Source organism: Podarcis tiliguerta (genome assembly GCF_965153285.1).
Source record: "Podarcis tiliguerta genome assembly, chromosome: 3".
NCBI classification, from domain to species: Eukaryota; Metazoa; Chordata; class Lepidosauria; order Squamata; family Lacertidae; genus Podarcis; species Podarcis tiliguerta.
The window spans coordinates 11,769,372-11,788,740 of NC_139536.1; the positions used below are offsets into that span (position 1 = coordinate 11,769,372).

The following is a 19,369-nucleotide window of genomic DNA, read 5'->3' on the forward strand; positions in this document are numbered from 1 at the left end:
CCACAATCAGGACAAAGTTATGATCTTGTATTTGGATTCCATTAACTTCAGTGGAGGATGACTCAGTATATGGCCGCCAAGACCATATAACACCTGCGCTGAAAGACCTATGTTGGCTCCCAGTACGTTTCCAAGCATAATTCAAAGTGCTGCTGCTGACCTTTAAAGCCCTAAATGGCCTCAGCCCTGTATACCTGAAGGAACATCTCCACCCCCATTGTTCTGCCCGGACATTGAGGTCCAGCTCTGAGGGCCTTCTGGCGGTTCCCTCACTGTGAGAAGTGAGGTTACAGGGAACCAGGTAGAGGGCCTTCTTGGTAGTGGCACCCGCCCTGTGGAACACCCTCCCATCAGATGTCAAGGAAATAAAGAACTGACTTTTAGAAGACATCTGAAGGCAGCCCTGTTGGGGGAAGATTTTAATGTTTTATCGTGTTTTTAATATTCTGTTGAGAGCCACCCAGAGTGGCTGGGGAAACCTAGCCAGATGGGCAGAGTATAATTAATTAATTAGTATATAACACTCTCATAGAGGATCACTAAGACTTAAAAGCACTTTATGTTGACTCTATCATGTCACTATTTAGTAATGCACTGGGTTTCTAAATATGCCCAGGGCCATCGTATGGGCATCATGTGCTTGAAGGCAGCATGTGAATTTGTAATGTCCTTCGCTATGTCCAATACTGCCTGAAAGGAAAGTCCGACTTTATTAGCACTTGTATGAGATACAGTCAACAGTACTAATAATTCCTCTTTAATCCAATTAACTTTCTTACCAATGGCTATCAAAGACCTATTCAAATGACCCGTCCGCAAGGCAATGGAACTCAGTGTCCAGACTAAAACAGAGAGCTGATAATGACTGCACATAACCAGATCTTTTGGGACATAGCCAAGGAGTAATTCCACGCACACGAGTTTAAAGCAACATGTAAAAAACAGAACTATGATTAAGAAGGTTCCTTGATAAATTTTTTGATTACCAATATTTTATTATTGGACTTCTTGTTCTGCTTCATTTCCCTTGGCCTATATTTATTTATATATATTTATTTTTATACTTCTACTTTAATATAATTTAACAATCTCTTACTAACGGCAGCGACTAAATGTTTGCAAAGCATCGATACTCTGCATTTCCTCCAGTTTGTTAGGTTGTCCAACCATATGTTCTGCTTTTTTTGTAAGGACAATTACCGTCCTGTTAACATTGTCTCAGCCTGCTTATACAATCCAATGAAAATCAAGTCAATAAACAAACAAACAAATGACCACCTCTGCCCCCTGAATATCAGTTACGGAGAAACTACAGCAGCCAGGAGTGAGTTATTCAGATGCGGTTTTAGGGTGGCATGGTCTGTTTGGCCTCAGTGCGTGCCACAGCATAAGGTAAAGGTAAAGGGATCCCTGAGCATTAGGTCCAGTCGTGGCCAACTCTGGGGTTGCGGCGCTCATCTCGCTTTATTGGCCGAGGGAGCCAGCATACAACTTCCGGGTCATGTGGCCAGCATGACTAAGCCGCTTCTGGCGAACCAGAGCAGCGCACGGAAATGCCGTTTCCCTTCCCACTGGAGCGGTACCTATTCATCTACTTGCACTTTGACATGCTTTCAAGCTGCTAGGTTGGCAGGAGCAGGGACCGAGCAACGGGAGCTCACCCCGTTGTGGGGATTCGAACCGCCGATCTTCTGATCGGCAAGTCCTACCCGCATCCTTCCACAGCATAACACTGCTTTAAATAGAGAGTGAAAAGTGGGGGGGGGGGACCAAATTTTAGCATCGCATAGAGTGCCACTGAAATTAGAGAGCCCAATGTCCGCCACTGAATTATCAACCTCGTGTTCTGTTTCTACCCTTCCCAGGGGCATCTGGTTCTCATTCAGGTCTTGAGTCTGATCTAGCAAGATTCTTCTCACGTTCTTATGCTACATTTTTTTTTTTGCCGGGCTCCAAGTGTATCTAGCTAAAATGCTGCTCCAACGACGGAGGAAGTCAAAAAGAGAGAGAGAGAGTGCTGTGTGCCTTGTCCTTTTTGTTACCTGGACAGGTAAGGTCACGCCCACCTGTAGTCACATGCAAAGGAAGTATGTCCCAACCAGGAGGGAACAGGAAGTTTTCGACTGGCTAGACCAAACATTCCCCCGCATGTACACTCTAGGAAAACAAGGAATGTTGTACTTGACTGCTACTTATGTATCACATCCCACATAGATCAAGGGTGGGCAACCTCAGGCCCAAATGTGGCCCTCCAAGCCTCTCTGTCTGACCCTAGAAACTCTCCACAGGCCACACCCCCTCTTTCTAAGCCACACCCCCCTCCCCTGGCCTTGCTTCTCATTTCAAGCAGTTTTGCTTGGCTGGAACAGATGGATAGAAGATGTCTGAGTATCTGTTGAAACTAGTCTACTGTACAAAGGTAAAATTTTGCATCGACTGCTCCACCTACTTTTGCCTATGGCCCCATGCATCATTAACATGTGGCCCGCAGAATATTATGTGGCCCTTGGGCTGAGGTTCCCCACTCCTGTTCAGCACAGACTGCACCGTGGGTACTGGTCCTGCAAGTACTTTATATTTTGTGTTTTTATGCTGTGTTTTTATGCTGTGAACCTCCCAGAGACATTGGGATGAAGGGCAGTATATAGATTTAATAAAATTTTAAATTCTATGTGCCAGTTTTTTCTAAACAATAATAAATGATGGATCTACGGCAGAACACAGACCATCCTGGGCAGAACACAGTGTTCAAAGGTAACAGTTACCTTGATCTCTGTATTCTTTGATACTATTAGTATATAGCTGGAAAACAGGGGAAGTGGACAGGGAATAGTCTCTGGCTATTTAGGCACAAAATAGATAAAATACTTGTATACAAGCTAAAAACAAGACAAAACACTCCCACTGATTTTTGAGCCAAGCATTTTCCACAGTTGTAATTTAGAGACCATTTTTCCATAACAGTGCAGAGATAATTCTCTCTGATGTGCATATCTGCAGGAAAAGAGACTCTTTAGCTGACTGAATTACCGGCTTCAGGTGAGACACTCACTTCAGGAAAAAAAAACACAGCAAGAAAAACACTTGGGGCAAACGATAGAAAAGCGATATCATTACTAGCATAAGTAACAGGCCGGTTTGAGAAGCTGGAGGCCTGCAATTTAAAAACAATGCATGGACCAACACTCTTGACAGCTGTAAAGCAAGTGCTCCTTTTCCTTGATTTTCTTTTGGGTGCCAATAAACACCAAAAGAAGACTGTGCTAGCATGAATTTTCAGTACCAAGTCCCCTGCAAAGAAAAGCCCTGCACATCCCAAACAGTGTTTTTTTATATAGAGATTTGCACCCCTCATTCTAGTACCAGAGCACTAATCAGAATTGCCTTACAGTAGTCATGAGCACTGTGGGCTAAACCACAGAACCCAGGACTTGCCGATCAGAAGGTCGGCGGTTCGAATCCGCACGATGGGGTGAGCTCCCGTTGCTCGGTCCCTGCTCCTGCCAACCTAGCAGTTCGAAAGCACGTCAAAGTGCAAGTAGATAAATAGGTACCGCTCCGGTGGGAAGGTAAATGGCGTTTCCGTACGCTGCTCTGGTTCGCCAGAAGTGGCTTAGTCATGCTGGCCACATGACCTGGAAGCTGTACACCGGCTCCCTCGGCCAGTAAAGGAAGATGAGCGCCACAACTCCAGAGTCATCCGCGACTGGACCTAACGGTCAGGGGTCCCTTTACCTTTACCTAGTCATGAGCAAAGCAGATTCTAGCACATCTTCTAGGGTGCACATTCTAGTTCTGCAAGCCATGCTGGAGGCACCAGATGGGCCATGTCATCACGCCACCTGAAGCAAGAATAGAACTAGAACATGCCCAGTTCTGCTGCCGTGGCTGCATATCATCAGGGGAGCTGAGTGATGGGTGTCAAATTTGGAGAAGCTTGTGCTCCACTGCTGGACTTCTCACTGAAGAGAAACCCTGGTAAGAACTTTTGGAACCTGAGAAGTCCCTAGGACAGGGCCCTACCTAAGCTTTGCAAGGGACAGCAGTTTTCCATTTGTTTAAAAAACAACAAGTACAGCCATTCAGAATCCCGTCTGCATTTTAGTTTGATCTTCTCTGGTTTGCATCGTTCTGATGCATTATGTGAACTTAAAGGCACCTGTCCTTCAAAATTCACACTTTTGAGTTTTGCAATGCAGTCCTCCTACCAAATAACGAAGCTAGGCACTTTAGCTGAGACTCCTGAATTGCTGTGGGTTGAAGTAGATGACCCTCTGGGACCCCAGATTTAAATTCTACCCTGGTCTCCTTGCTGGCCCTAGTAGGACCAACTTGACCAGTTAGCCCTGGTGATCATTTGATGTCTACTGCCTGGTTTTTGTTTCCCCCGCCACCCCAAAATGACCCCTGAATTTTTGAATTTTATTGATATTGATGCTGCATTTTTATGTTGTATTTTGTGCTGTTTCATGCTGTTTTTAAGTTGCATTTTAATCAATGTTTTATATTTGCTGTTAGCCGCCCTGAGCCCGGTTTTTAAACCAGGAAGGGTGGGATATAAATAAAATTATTATTATTATTATTATTATTATTATTATTATTATTATTATTATTATCTTCTTCTTCTTCTTCTTCTTCTTCTTCTTCTTCTTCCAAATCTACAATTCTATGATTCTATGAAATGTGTATCTCAAGGGAAAGTAGGCATAAAAATGAAAACACTAGTGAAAATAGCATAAACATGAATTGTAGGAGGGGAAACAGCTTACAAAACTGTGTATGTTAGGCAAAATTGCATCAAAATGTTTATTATGTTAAATACAACCCCACCGGACATTTCTTAGACCTGGATATCTGCTCTCCCTCCCTGCCCCCCCCCCCCGCCCACCAAAAAAAGGCCTGTTTAATTCATGGGTCATTCCAGGTTATTTAATAAAAATAGACTTCCCAAGCCGCCTAGCAAAATATTATCCATGATATAATTAGAATAACGGCATAAAACACAAAGGGATATGGTCACCACTATTAATGGGTAGCTGACTCCAGCTCACGATGATATTGACGGTCTTTTTGTAATTTGTCGGACATATCCTTTGAAAAATATGTAAGGTCACCACCACCGTGAGGACTAGAGTAGTCTTGACTACAAGCCAGAAGCTGATACACTAATTGCAACTGGAGGTATCAGAGCCTTGAGACAATTCAGAATTTGCCTCTTTCTTCTCTGGTGTAACAATGTCATTGTATGCACATAAAAGAACTTCCTTTGGCAAGGAATCCGTAGATGTCCTGAGCTGTGTGCTGAAACCTGCAGTGGCTTACCCTTCCGTGACTTTTCACAGAGCCTCATCTTGTAACCTAACCTGTAATTAGCAAACATGCAACAGACAGATACCGTATTTTTCGCTCTATAAGACGCACCAGACCACAAGACGCACCTAGTTTTTGGAGGAGGAAAACAAGAAAAAAAAATATTCTGAATCTCAGAAGCCAGAACAGCAAGAGGGATCGCTGCACAGTGAAAGCAGCAATCCCTCTTGCTGTTCTGGCTTCTGGGATATCTGCGCAGCCTGCATTCGCTCCATAAAACGCACACACATTTCCCCTTACTTTTTAGGAGGGAAAAAGTGAGTCTTATAGAGCAAAAAATACGGTATTTGTGAAATCCTATGCAGCCTTACTCAGCAGGTGCTGCTTCTGAATCACCATCCCTCTTAGGATTGCAATGCTTATGGATTTCCAAAGAACGAAAGGTTCAGCAGCAAAATTGTGCTATATAAAAGGGGAGGAGGACTGAGATGGGTGCAAAATTAATTTATCTGATCATGTAGAAGAGAAGAAGAGTTTGGATTTGATATCCCGCTTTATCACTACCCGAAGGAGTCTCAAAGCGGCTAACATTCTCCTTTCCCTTCCTCCCCCACAACAAACACTATGTGAGGTGAGTGAGGCTGAGAGACTTCAGAGAAGTGTGACTGGCCCAAGGTCACCCAGCAGCTGCATGTGGAGGAGCGGAGATGCAATCCCAGTTCACCAGATTACGAGTCTACCGCTCTTAACCACTACACCACACTGGCTCCACACTGTAGGCATTGTACAGCTGATAGGCATGATCAACAAAGTCTGTTTTCCATAGCAATGCATATTCCGATAGAAAAGACTGTGCTCTCTACTGACAGCAAATTCATTCTCTGAGTACTGATCCTTAGGTAGCTAAATGGCACTATACAGGGATTTATTTTTCAGCTGGAGCTCACCAGAGCACAGCTCCAACACCTCTCAAGTGGGTACCACTGCCATTCTAAGAGAACAAGGGAGAAGTTCATGATGAGCTCCTGAACATCTTCTAGAAAAATACCACTGGCACAATATATACACACACACACACAAGTGAAGTTTTAGCAAGCCTGCAGCAACCCCAAACTTTCAAGAAGTGGGGAAAAAAACCTTTAGGGGAAAACCCCCCAAACACCCTCTTAAGATACTAGCATGGACCTCTAAAGCTTTAAGCATCTGGAGGAGGAGAGGACAGAAGGTGAAGAAACAGATTTCCCCATCCTTTGGACCCCCTGGGAAACTCAACAAACCTGCTGTACCTGGATATGGATAGTGCAACTGAATGGAACACCTCTTAAATATATATTTTAATGTATTAAGCAGCATAGAAATAAAGTAATCAAAATTAAACGGTTCATACACACCTGCCCAAGCTCTAAGATTAACATCTAAGACCCTCCCGTTCTGGTGAGATCTGTCAGATTAAAGAATACCAGGGACAATGCCCTTTTCTGTGGTAACCTCATATACTAGGACTATCATCCCCAAGGAAATATAAATCATAGAATTGGAAGGGACCCTGAGGATCATCTAGTCCAACCCCCTGCAATGCAGGAAAATGAGATTGAACTTGCAGCCATTTGTGTTATCACCACGTTCTCAACCAGCTGAGCTACCCAGGCTGACCTCTTCTTTTCAGTCTCTAAAGGTAAAAGGGTAAAGGAACCCCTGACCATTAGGTCCAGTCATGGCCGACTCTGGGGTTGTGGCGCTCATCTCGCTTTACTGGCCAAGGGAGCCGGCGTACAGCTTCTGGGTCATGTGGCCAGCATGACTAAGCCGCTTCTGGCGAACCAGAGTAGCGCACGGAAACACCGTTTACCTTCCCACCAGAGCGGTACCTATATATCTACTTGCACTTTGACGTGCTTTCGAACTGCTAGGTTGGCAGGAGCAGGGACCGAGCAATGGGAGCTCACCCAGTTGCGGGGATTCGAACCACCAACCTTCTGATCGGCAAGTCCTAGGCTCTGTGGTTTAACCCACAGTGCCACCTGCATCCCAATTCTCAGTCTCTAGAAGAGCCTTAATTACTTATCCCACTCTGCATTTCGGAAATGTTACTGTGCTGTGTTTCAGTAAACACTCCATCTGCTATGTCTGCTTTTTAACATTATATCTTACTGGAATTGGGAGTGTTGTCTACTCTTACATGGTGTTTGTACCTATAGCTATTGTAAACTGCCTTGGGAGGCTGTACAACAGCATTACAACCCCTCTATTTAATACACAAACAAGCTATCAGTTAAGAGTGGCTGGGACATGGAGCAGAGCCCTTATTCAAACAACGGATGCATTCATGTCCCAATATTCTTTTTTATCTGCCCACCTCTCTTCATTCCACTGTATGGAAGTTGCCTTACGGGATTCATTACTAACTTATTTATAACTTTCTATCCTGCCTTTAAACAAGGTTTTCAAGGACAGTAGCAAAAAGATATATTTAACACTTAACAATAAAATATGGAAATGCCCTTGCAGTAGCAAATCCACTACAGGGTGGTGTAGTTGTTAAGAGCAGTAGACTCGCAATCTGGTGAACCAGGTTCGCGTCTCCGCTCCTCCACATGCAGCTGCTGGGTGACCTTGGGCCAGTCACACTTCCTTGATGTCTCTCAGCCCCACTCACCTCACAGAGTGTTTGTTGTGGGGGAGGAAGGAAAAGGAGATTGTTAGCTGCTTTCAGACTCCTTAGGGTAGTGATAAAGCGGGATATCAAATCCAAACTCTTCTTCTTCTCCTTCTCCTCCTCCTCTCTTTCTCTCTCTGAGTGGGCTGCATTGCCAGCACAACTGCTGTTTGGTAGACCCTGAGAATATTTCCAGGGACAGTGGGTCTGCTATTTTTCCTGACATTTTTGGATTTTCTGCTTGTTTCCCTCACCCCAGTTGAGTAAGTACTCTCTGCTAGCGTAACAGCAGTGTGTTTCCATCCGCCAGTATAAATATGAGAACAGGATTGTTCTGTCCGTTGCCAAACCTGAGCTGCAGCAAACGATTTTAACTGGAGGACAGTTGGTACCGTATTTTTCCGTATACAGTGGTACCTCGGGTTACATACGCTTCAGGTTACAGACTCCGCTAACCCAGAAATAGTGCTTCAGGTTAAGAACTTTGCTTCAGGATAAGAACAGAAATCGGGCTCTGGTGGTGCGGCGGCAGCAGGAGGCCCCATTAGCGAAAGTGGTGCTTCAGGTTAAGAACAGTTTCAGGTTAAGAACAGGCCTCCGGAATGAATTAAATACTTATACCACTGTATAAGACTAGGTTTCCCCGCCTAAAAAATAATGTCAAAAATAGGGGGCATCTTATACAAGGGCACGTTTTATAGACGGAAAAATGCGGTATGTAATAAGAATGCCACTAATAAGGACACGGAAGGGAAGAGGAATAGAATTGCTATTTAATTTTGTGTATCTTTGGTTGTCAGTGTCTCGCTGCAGAGAGGGCACTTAATTGTCCACCATGGACTTGATTTCCTGGCTCTGTTTGAAGCTTTTTCTGTGAAATAACATCTATGAACCCATCAAAGGATGACATTGCTTCAAGCATGGAGTTTCTTCCCCTCAGTTGTGTCAAGAGAGCAAAACACAGATATCCTCCAATATGGTTTCTGCCTGCTGAGATAAGCAGTGCAACAACTGAAATGAAGAGCCACTCTACTCATAACAACCCTAAACCCCAGCGTTCTTTGTGCATCAATATGTGTGTGTGTGTGTGTGTACACATACAGGTGGAACATATAAACCAACATCGGGACTGGCAGACTGACCCTATTCTGCGTTATTATTAAAGTTTCACCCTGATTTACATGGCTGCTCAGAAGAGATTAGCAAGCTTGCTGGGTAGTTTTAATATCCCTAAGACAAAGAATTCCACAATAAAACAAGAGATAAGACCTTAATCCCACTGCATTATCTTACAGTCAACCAAATTTGCATCAAATAAAATACAGGTCTGAACTTGCAGTTGATCTCATCTAGAGTTAACTATCAAATTTTACTCTGTTAAATAAGCAAGCAAATAAAACTTGAAAAACAAAACAGGGTTTATGGAATGGAATAGAGAATATGGTTTATGAAATTATGGAATATTTTGTTTAGGAAGTTACTGTAACGTTTCTTAAAAGTCAGGTCAGTTATGCAGCTATTTTTTTAAAAAAATAAAATAAAAACATTAGTAACTTGCATAAGGAAATAATACAAAGGCAACTTCCAGGTGCTTGTCCAATTAATGCATCTTGCTCTATTTCGGCTCTTATCCGTAGCTCTTTAGTGTTTTTGTTTGAGCAGAACTGCAATCACACCAATAGGGCGTGCATTCCTCCTTGTGTTACTTGGTTTAACCTTAGTATCCATGCGAACAGAAGCACAGATAGAGCAAGCAGACGCCAGCAGCCCAGTGGAATAATGGCTGTGCGCATGTACTGTATTGCGATGGAAAAAAGGGGGAGAAGATGGAGAGCAACACCAGAACACAGGCATATCAAGGGAGAAGAGGGTCTTAAAATGTGTGAGGAAGCAGTTTACTGAAATGACCCGCTGTGGCCCAATGCTGTTTGAAGTAAACTTAAGAGGGACTGCTTCTCACAAGGACTGAATAAGCAGAGCTCTCACTGACCTGGGCTTCAGTCATTTGTTTCAATAAACTGTTCAGATGTGAAGGAAATAAGCAGCTACCCTATCTTTAAAAGACATCTGAAGGCAGCCCTGTTTAGGGAAGTTTTTAATATTTAATTCTGTATTGTTTTTAACACTCGATTTGGAACCGCCCAGAGTGGCTGGGGAGGCTCAGCCAGATGGGCAGGGTATAAATAATAAATTGTTATTATTAGTAGTATTATTATTATTGGTATTATTATTATTATTTTCTATTAGCTTATGGCGGTTACTCAGGCCATGAAGCAATGTGTGCAGAATGAGCCCCATGGAATTCGGCGGAATAACACGGGATTGGCCTGCCTCGCTACTGTTTCTCAACACGGTATTGACATTTACCAAAAAAAAGCGGGCCTGCAACAAGATGTTGCAGTGTGAAGCGCTCCTGTTCAGGGTTCCAGCCGGCCAGACCGTTCCCTTCATTACCCCCACCTCAGTCAGTCAGTATTCCATACCCACCGAGCATGCTCAGTCCTCGCTGACGTTTTTAGGTGAGTGGGGGATTCCAAGGATGTTTCGTTCTGCAAATCTTGGGAGTTCTGCCAAGCCTGCTCATACCTCCCTCTTGCATGTGGATGGTGCTGTTTTGGCTACATAAAGAATGTACGCTCACGGGGATGTGTTTGCGATTGGTGGGTGGGTGGGTGGATATAGGATCATTTCATCTAGTGGATCACAACAAACGCAGAGGTAGAAGTGAGCAGCCTTCATTGTGCGGACCAGTCTTGTGCATGCAGAGGTGTTCCAATCCTATCAATGAAATGAACTCTGTCCATTGGCTAGGAGATAACATGGAAACTTCACAGAGACGGCAGAGGTATGTGAGTTACGAACAGCAAGCAGCAACTATCCTCACACCCTGCTTAAGGCTCCCTAAGTAGATATGGAATATCCAGGAACATACAGGGCGCTTCCAAATGAACTGCTTATTCAACATTCATCCTGACTGGTTTGCAGGTGGATTTGACAATGTTGGCTATTTAATGAACATACATTCTGATGTGTCTGTGCAGAGTTTAGAAGACACTGAGTTAATGAAGCACTGTTCCAGTGCTTTCCCCCGTCACTTCCCCTATAAGAGAGCCAGTGTGGTGTAGTGGTTAAGAGCGGTGGACTCGTAATCTGGTAAACTGGGTTTGCTTTCCTGCTCCTCTGCATGCAGCTGCTGGGTGACCTTGGGCTAGTCACACTTCTCTGAAGTCTCTCAGCCCCACTCACCTCACAGAGTGTTCATTGCGGGGGAGGAAGGGAAAGGAGAATGTTATGAGACTACTTCGGGTAGTGATAAAGCAGGATATCAAATCCAAACTCTTCTTCTTCTTCTTCTTCTATAAAAGTTGAATCTTTTGCATGAACTCCCAGCACCCATGTCCGTCTCTCAATACAGGACAGTTGGGCCAACAACGTCATTGTTTAAAGAGGTAGAGGTTTGGCACAGGCATGGCACCAGCAGCATCCCTGCTGGGGTATACCTGTTAAGGGTCAATCCGGGGTGAAGGGGGCCTATGACACACAACAAGTAGGGACCCCATGTGGGGTCACCGCCTTGAGAAGTGCTATGGCCTTAGCCCCTGCTTGGGCATTTGGACAGAAACGGCTCTTTCCAGATCCTTTTAACGGGATACCCCTGAAGCCTGGGGGGGGGGGCAGGCAGAGGCTACAGCATCCCCTCCACCAAAGACTTCAGGCATGCCCAATGCCTAAACCATCACTTCAGCCAAAAATGAGGAGGTGGAAAGCTGAGCGGGTTTAAATATCCAAGAGGTGGGCCAGAGTGAAGCCTAGAGACTCTGTCCAACCCACGTCTGGGGCGGAGCCAGGTGTGCAACCGGCTTCTGATTGGACGAATATGGGGCAGGCTATGATCCACCTCCCAGGCTGGTGCGAGGCCCATTTGGCAGTCGTATCGGCCTGGGAAAACCCCAAAACCTGGTCTCCCGCTAGATCATGGTGGGGTGCTCAAGACACCGCCATGCAAAAACGCCTGACCATTAAAGGAAAGCATACTGGGGGAAATGGATTTGTTGTGCAAGACGTCAAAATAAACTATAATTAAACTATAATTGTGTCACCAGAATTTACGGGTATGTGACTAAATGCTACCCAAAAACCAGCAATAGTCTGGAAGTGGCCACAGAAAGATGTACTTTCGAAAAGGGGGGACTTGGGGAATTAAACAGACAGCGTATGACTTTTTAAACCTTTGCACATAAATGTTACAACACAAGCTTGTAAAATTTGCCATTATGGACGCCGTAGAGACACCATTACTACGGTGACACAACATTTAAAGTATTCTGGCAAATTTACTTATTAAAAAAAAGGAATGCAAAGAACGCAGAGATTTATCAGAAAGGCTTCAACTTACTAAAAGGTAAATGTCAATACCATGTTGAGAAACGGTAGTAAGTCAGGCTAATGCCATGTTATCTGGAAGTTCCACTGAATGTTGCTGGGCTTACTCTAAGTTCATTGCTCCATGGCCTTAGTTACCTTCTGCAGCAATCCAGCTGTCTTTTCCAACATGAAAAAGCGAATAGAAAACAGTTCCTTGAAACAAACGACTGAAGCCCAAGAGCTCTGCTTATTCAGTCCTTTTGACAAGCAGTGTCTCTTACATTTACTTGAAACAACACTGTAGTCACAGGACCTGACTCCCAGAGTCAGAATTTTCTTTAGTTCCAGGTATATTTTCATATATAACATTAGAGACACATATAAGCCTCTCTCATGCTTTCTGTGTCACTTATAAGTGCATAATAATATTTGGAAGACAAATAACTGTGTTCTGCAGCCAACAGCAGTTTTAATTATCAGTTAGGAACCAAAAGACTATTTATGCCTCAGTTTCTTATTTATGCATTGTGAACAGACGCTACTGTTGTCAGAAAGGTTGAAACAACTATGAAGTATTCCATGAACAATTTTTTAGAAAGTTGTAGGGCAAATAATAGTTTGAAGGTGACCTGGAAACTATAACTAATCCAGAATGCGGCAGCTAGACTGGTGACTGGGAGCGGCCGCCGAGACCACATAACACCAGACTTGAAAGACCTACACTGGCTCCCAGTATGTTTCCGAGCACAATTCAAAGTGTTGGTGTTGATCTTTAAAGTCCTAAATGGCCTCGGTCCAATATACCTGTAGGAGCGTCTCCACCCCCATCGTTCTGCCCAGACACTGAGGTCCAGCGCCGAGGGCCTTCTGGTGGTTCCCTCCCTGCGAGAAGCCAAGTTATAGGGAACCAGGCAAAGGGCCTTCTCGGTAGTGGTACCCACCCTGTGGAACGCCCTCCCACCAGATGTCAAAGAGAAAAACAACTACCAGACTTTTAGAAGACATCTGAAGGCAGCCCTGTTTAGGGAAGCTTTTAATGTTTAACCAACTATTGTATTTTAATATTCTGTTGGAAGCCACCCAGAGTGGTTGGGGAAATCCAGCCAGATGGGCGGGGTATATATAAATAAATAAATAAATAAATAAATAAATAAATAAATAATTCTAGATTGTACTTACAATGCCCAACTGGAAACCGGATAGCCAGATATCACTCACTAACTACCTAATATATATATTATTATGGGTGCCAATGCAGGCAGTACCAGATTTATGGGTCCATCAAACAGGGTGCCAAACAAAAACAACTGTACCAAAAAGAATTATTGTGTGTGGAGGGGGGAAATACTGGGGGAAGGAACCCAAATTTTGTCCTCGCCCAGGGTGTCATATTACCAAAGTCCGCCATTGATGGAGGTCTCCACCCCCACCCCGACGCAACAGAACCTTTAGGGATGCAATTTTTTTAAAAAAGACTGCAGGAGGTGAGGGATGCTTAAACTCTCTATCTGTCCATCCCCTGTGTTTCTGCTGCTCCTCAGTGCCCCTGCAGATGCTATTCACACTTTTTAAAAGTGTACAATTAATTGCAACAACAACTTTGGCCCCACAGTCTCATGCCCATCCTAGCTTCGCCATCCTGTATCACCCGCTGACCATGCTAAAAAGTGAAGTCCCACCTGCCTGCATATCCTTGGGATGTTCTAAGATAAGTTTGCTGTCGCTCTTCCTTTTTGCTGTCCTTTATTGTTGTTGTTATAATTAGTTTCCAGTGCTTTGCAATTGTTCTTCTACCTCACCAAGTATTTGGACAGGCAGCTGAGTTGTAATTTTTTTAAAGCGGAATAAATACGGATTCATCAAGAACTTCCTAAACTTGCTATTCATACCTCCACTGTCAAAGAAAGCATGTTTCTGAATTCAAGTTGCTGGAAACAACAGGAAGGGAGAGTGATTGTTTGTGAGCTTCCTGGACAGCTCAGTTGGCCACAGCAGGTGCTGATAATGCCAAGGTTGCAGGTTCGATCCCCGTATGGTACAGCTGCATATTCCTGCATTGCAAGGGGGTTGGACTAGATGATCCTCAGGAATTCCTTTCAACTTTACAGTTCTACAATTCCCACAGGCATCTGGTTAGACACTGTGAGATCAGGATGCTGGACTAGATGAGCCACTGGCCTGATCTAGCAAGCTATTCTTGTGTTCCTATTATGGGAACAATCCAGAGTGAGCTGAGGCTCATGTGCACCTCACTCCCCTCTCCCCCTCCTGTGTTCAAAGCTTCCACTTCCCTTTTAAACTAACCACAATCAAGCATTGAACCCAGATAAACTGTGGTTAGCTGAGTAAATCAGCTTCTAGGCTTCAGATGCAACAGCAAACCATGGCTAATTGAAATCAGAACGAAAACCTTCTGATTTTCTCAAAGTTTCACCAGAGCGGAGAAAATTATTATACACCATTATTTGTTGTTGTGTCCAAACCAGGCCAGTCTGTGAGCTTGACCCTCACTCTCACATACCAGGCCTTAACTGAAAGCAAGTCTTATGGATTTCAGTGAGGCTTACTTCCAAGTAAATATCCTTAAGAGTGGGTTACATGGAATGAACATTGAGCTGTATGGATCTGAGGGATTTATTTTCACAACAGCTATGATTTTCCAAGGGAGAAAGTGGGAAATACCACTTTTTTCTGGAAAAATCTAGAATCTAAAGCAGTGAAAAATCTAAAGCAGGTAAAATGATATTGCATAAACTATGCATATTATTGTCGTGCTACTAGAAACATTCTGCAAATTAACATGCTTACATGGAAGAACTGCAGATATGTCAGACTAACACAAATAATTAGAGACACGATGATAAACCAGAAACAAAATGAAAATAGGAGCCGCATTTGGTAGATGGGAAGTTGCATACATGATAAGTTAAAGGAGGCATCCCCACAACTACCGGTATATGGTGAATATGAAGGAGAATCCAGAATTGTAAGTCAGATTCCAAACTAGTCAGATTCTACTAAGAGGAAAACATGCTGTCTTTTAAATCGAAAGTTTCTGAATGCACAGGAAAATTTGAATGAAATTAGGACGACCCAGATATAAAATCCAAGTCTTAATACACTTGGGAAGCACCGAGAGAATAGTAGAATGGGAGAGGGAAAATCCCAGCTGTTTTCCTGTATTACTTGTACAACTGTGTTTTGAAATAAATGACAAAATAGCAGCAGCACAGATATGCCTGTTTCATGATATAAACTTGAAAGCTCCCTCGTATACACAGACAACTCTCTAAAGCAAACAAGTAGATTATCCTTCTGACATTCTGTGGCCGCACTGAGGCTTCAATCCAATGTCAATTTTCCTGGGAATAAGCACCACTGAACTGAATGGGGATTACTTCCAAGGAGACATCTACAGGAGGCACCGGGAGTCTCCAGCCCCCTCAAAAAAACAACTGACACCACAATCTGGAGCAAGTCTTAGGTGGAAGCAAGTGTTACTTCCAATAAATGTATTGAGGAAGAGGACATAAGCTCTACCCAAGTGCTGAAATATTGGGTTCAGGAACAAAACCGACTGGAGGGAGAAAAGATGTATTACAGATTTATGTATCAGTGCCCAGATGTTACTGAGGGAATAGCATCATCAATACCTGTTATCACTGTACAGGCATTAGTTTTCAAAAACCAAAATAATAATAATAATTGGACCAAAGAGAAATAAAGTCTAGTTTTCCAGGAACATTGAATGACCTTCCCGATTCGGGGTGCAATTAAACTTAACCTCCACCAAGATCCTATGCCACACAAGAGGAAAAATACAGACCAGGTGAGATCCAGGTGAACACAGCAATTCGCTTACACATCTTTGGATACATTTGCTTTCCTAAATTGCAAGAGGCATGTTTAAAAAACAAACAAACGTGAGAAGTTGTGGGCTGCTTTGCCAAACCTTCCCCCCCCTCCTCCCCTCCCTGCCCTCCCCCCCAGCCTGCCAGCCCACCGCTCCTTACCTGATAATGTCATCGTTGTGCCCCAGGAAAAATTTCTGGCTATGTTCTCTGGTGTTATAAACCACCCCGACTCCAGCCACGAAGTAAACCACTTCCTTGCCTGCCGTGTAGTACAGGTTGTTGCGGCACTGGTGACCCCTATACCCATATACCCACTCCAGACGCAGCTGGCATCTAGGAGCTGTCCGATCCGCCATGATAAGAGACGACCCCCCCAGAAACACACAGGGAAAAAAGCTGGTGGTGCTGTCCTCCACCCCTGCTGTTCCTTGCCAGTTCCCGGTTCCCTTCCTTTTAAGAACGCTTCCAATTCCTGCTTGGCTGCCAAGTCTGGGGGCTGCACTTTGCAATGCTGATGGTTTTCAGGGGAAAATGCATCCGGGCAAAGTCGTGCTCTGCTGCTGCTGCTGCTTCAGCCACCGCCGCCGCTGCTGCTTTTGCTAGTGCCGAGCTGCCACCATAATCTTCTACTGCCAAAGATGAGCAGCTGCTGCTGCTTTCTCCCTGTTTTGCAACCCAGGCAACTTGGGAGGAGGGGGGGCACCTATACAGATGCAAATCAACGCTGTATGGAACTATTGCATGCCGATTCCACCCAAAGGAGCCTGTTCCGGGTGTCACAATCGCCCAGGCGCAGGACGCCGGTGGTGTGCTATGCTTCTTCTGCCCGACGCATCTTCTTGCAAGGGGAAAGTCACTGCATCTTTTAAATATAGTTTTTTAACAGCGTGGAAAAAAGGTGCAGCTGGCACAGGAATCCGCCCGTTCTTTTCAAATGCAAGCAATGAGCTTTAATTCACTGGGTGATGGCTCTGAACGTGCAACAAAGTGGTTTTCATCTTAATGCATTTGCAACTTAGTGCAAAGACAGGAAATTTCTGGGGGAGGGGGCAGGAAAGGAAAGAAACCTTAATCAGAGCAAGCCATCCATACAAATTGATCAATTTAATCACTCTACAGTATCATTTTTTAAAAAAAATATGTGTCAGCTCCACCTGTCCCTCCCACTCCAGAACTAAAGGGAAGCATGTAGATACTGATGAAACCATTATTTTGCTCATAGGAGAGCAATGAAATGGTCCTTATTTATCAAATAAATCATATTAGAATTCCCTAGGGTACATTTTGTAAATCAAAATAATGCATTCCGCCCTTCTCACTCTTTCTCATAACAAGAATATTTCCAGTGGGCAGGGGGGAAACATGTATGCCAGTCTTGTGGTTTCTCAGGATAACAAACTCGTCTCTACTACTAAATGCGAGGCGGGTGTTTCCAGAACATGCACACATGGCACACACAACCACTGCCCAATGGAGGTGAATTAATGAGACACCAGGAAGCAGTGACAAACATTATGGAAATCAGGAGGGGAGGGGAGGGGGAAGTGTTCCCACTAGCTAGTTACATAAATGATACCACACAGCCAGAGCACAACGGCTCAAAGCAGTTCCCCCCCCCCAATTTGTGCAGGGAGCGGGAGGCACGGGTACCTTGAAGTCTGAGATACCACTAGGATGGAGGCAGAGAGTTGCCATCAGTTCCTAAGAATTCGCAACTTTACTCAGCTATGCAGTTAACTTAGAAGGGGTTATCCCACCCTTTCAGAAGACATCTGAAGGCAGCCCTGTTTAGGGAAGCTTTTAATGTTTAACTGACTATTGTATTTTAATATTCTGTTGGAAGCCGCCCAGAGTGGCTGGGGAAACCCAGCCAGATGGGTGGGGTATAAATAATAAATTATTATTATTATTATTATTATTATTATTATTATTATTATTATTATTATTATTTCCAGCAAAGCAGCAACAGGAACTGAACGAGTTATCTTGCCCATCTCAAGTTTTTCCTTGTTGCCATCTCCCGTGCCTGCTGTGCCTTTGGAATTGCACTGCAAAAGGACCATGGTCCCCATTCAGCTCAGCTCCACTTCTTAACACAGAATGGGACCTTGAAGGTGACACCCAAACTTAGCCAGATATTCAGGTATACTCTAAGTATGACCAACACTAGATATCACCCTAACAGGTCGTTATTTTCACCATGTCCTCTGAGAATGACTTAGTTGGATATCACCCTCATTTAATGATCCAAAGACTCTAGCCTTGCAGCCAGCCACTATCACACCCAGGGCGAGAAACTATTTCGTCCATGCAAGGTCCCTCTGCTCACACTTCCCTATCAAGGTGGAGCAACCGGTAATTTCATTAATTGCAAGGTTGCCACGCAGGTGGTTTGAGACCTTTCCTCCGAAAAGAACCTAGTAAACAAGGAAAGCAGGGGAATTGGAGAGAGAAAAGGTCCACAACTTTCCCGCTTTTGAGAACCGTTTCTTCTACAGGTAGTTTAGAACAAGTTGATGAAACCTACGGCACAACTGAGGCCACAGAGATAAGCCCAATTAAAGGCACAGTGGCTATTGGCTAAATAAAAGCTGCATGCAGCTGAGGGGCTTGATTTTAAGCAGTAAGAGCAAAATATTACAAAGACCACTTTCCCTGTGAGAGAGCGAGCTTACAAACCACATGGAATGAAGTGCAGCTGTGCAAAAACAAACACAATTTGTATGTGCTCAGATTTCCCCCTGCTGCAATTATATCAGAATCTACAGAGCAGTCACCTTGACAATCAAAATGTATTCTGGACCGACCTTATCTTACTCTGTAAAAGCACCCCATACGGCGAGGGTGACATATCAGGCAGGGCTTACTATTTGACTGCTTCACAAATTCTACTTGCTTCCCTTCCTTCCACTTATTTTCAGGATTATTATTATTATTATTATTATTATAAGTTTCATTGACAAAATAGAGTATTGCAACTACAGAACTCTGGCCAAGTCTTCCACATGGGTTTGTATAACAAGGGCAATCTGTGAACGATGCAAGTTACTTCTCAGCAAGCATGACCAAAGGATCGAAATCATCCAAAACAGATGCAAGATCTACCTCTGATTACTCAATGGTGCACTCTAGCCATGCCCAATAGAACTATTCCTTTCTCCTCTGCATTTTCTGCTGGTTTTTA

The 19,369-nt window shown here is 44.0% G+C and overlaps 1 protein-coding gene across 4 annotated transcripts in view; it reads right to left on the reverse strand.

Annotated features, from left to right (window-relative positions):
- Positions 1–19,369, reverse strand: part of EML6 (EMAP like 6) — a 164,869-nt gene that overhangs the window by 144,054 nt on the left and 1,446 nt on the right. For all 4 annotated transcript variants that reach the window (XR_014509244.1, XM_083432422.1, XM_083432421.1 and 1 more), the window contains exon 2: positions 16,345–17,222. Coding sequence is in view for 3 of the 4 variants with exons in the window: in XM_083432422.1 (XP_083288548.1) it covers positions 16,345–16,541 (197 nt within the window). In the remaining variant the exon portion in view is untranslated. The remainder of the gene's footprint in view (positions 1–16,344; positions 17,223–19,369) is intronic.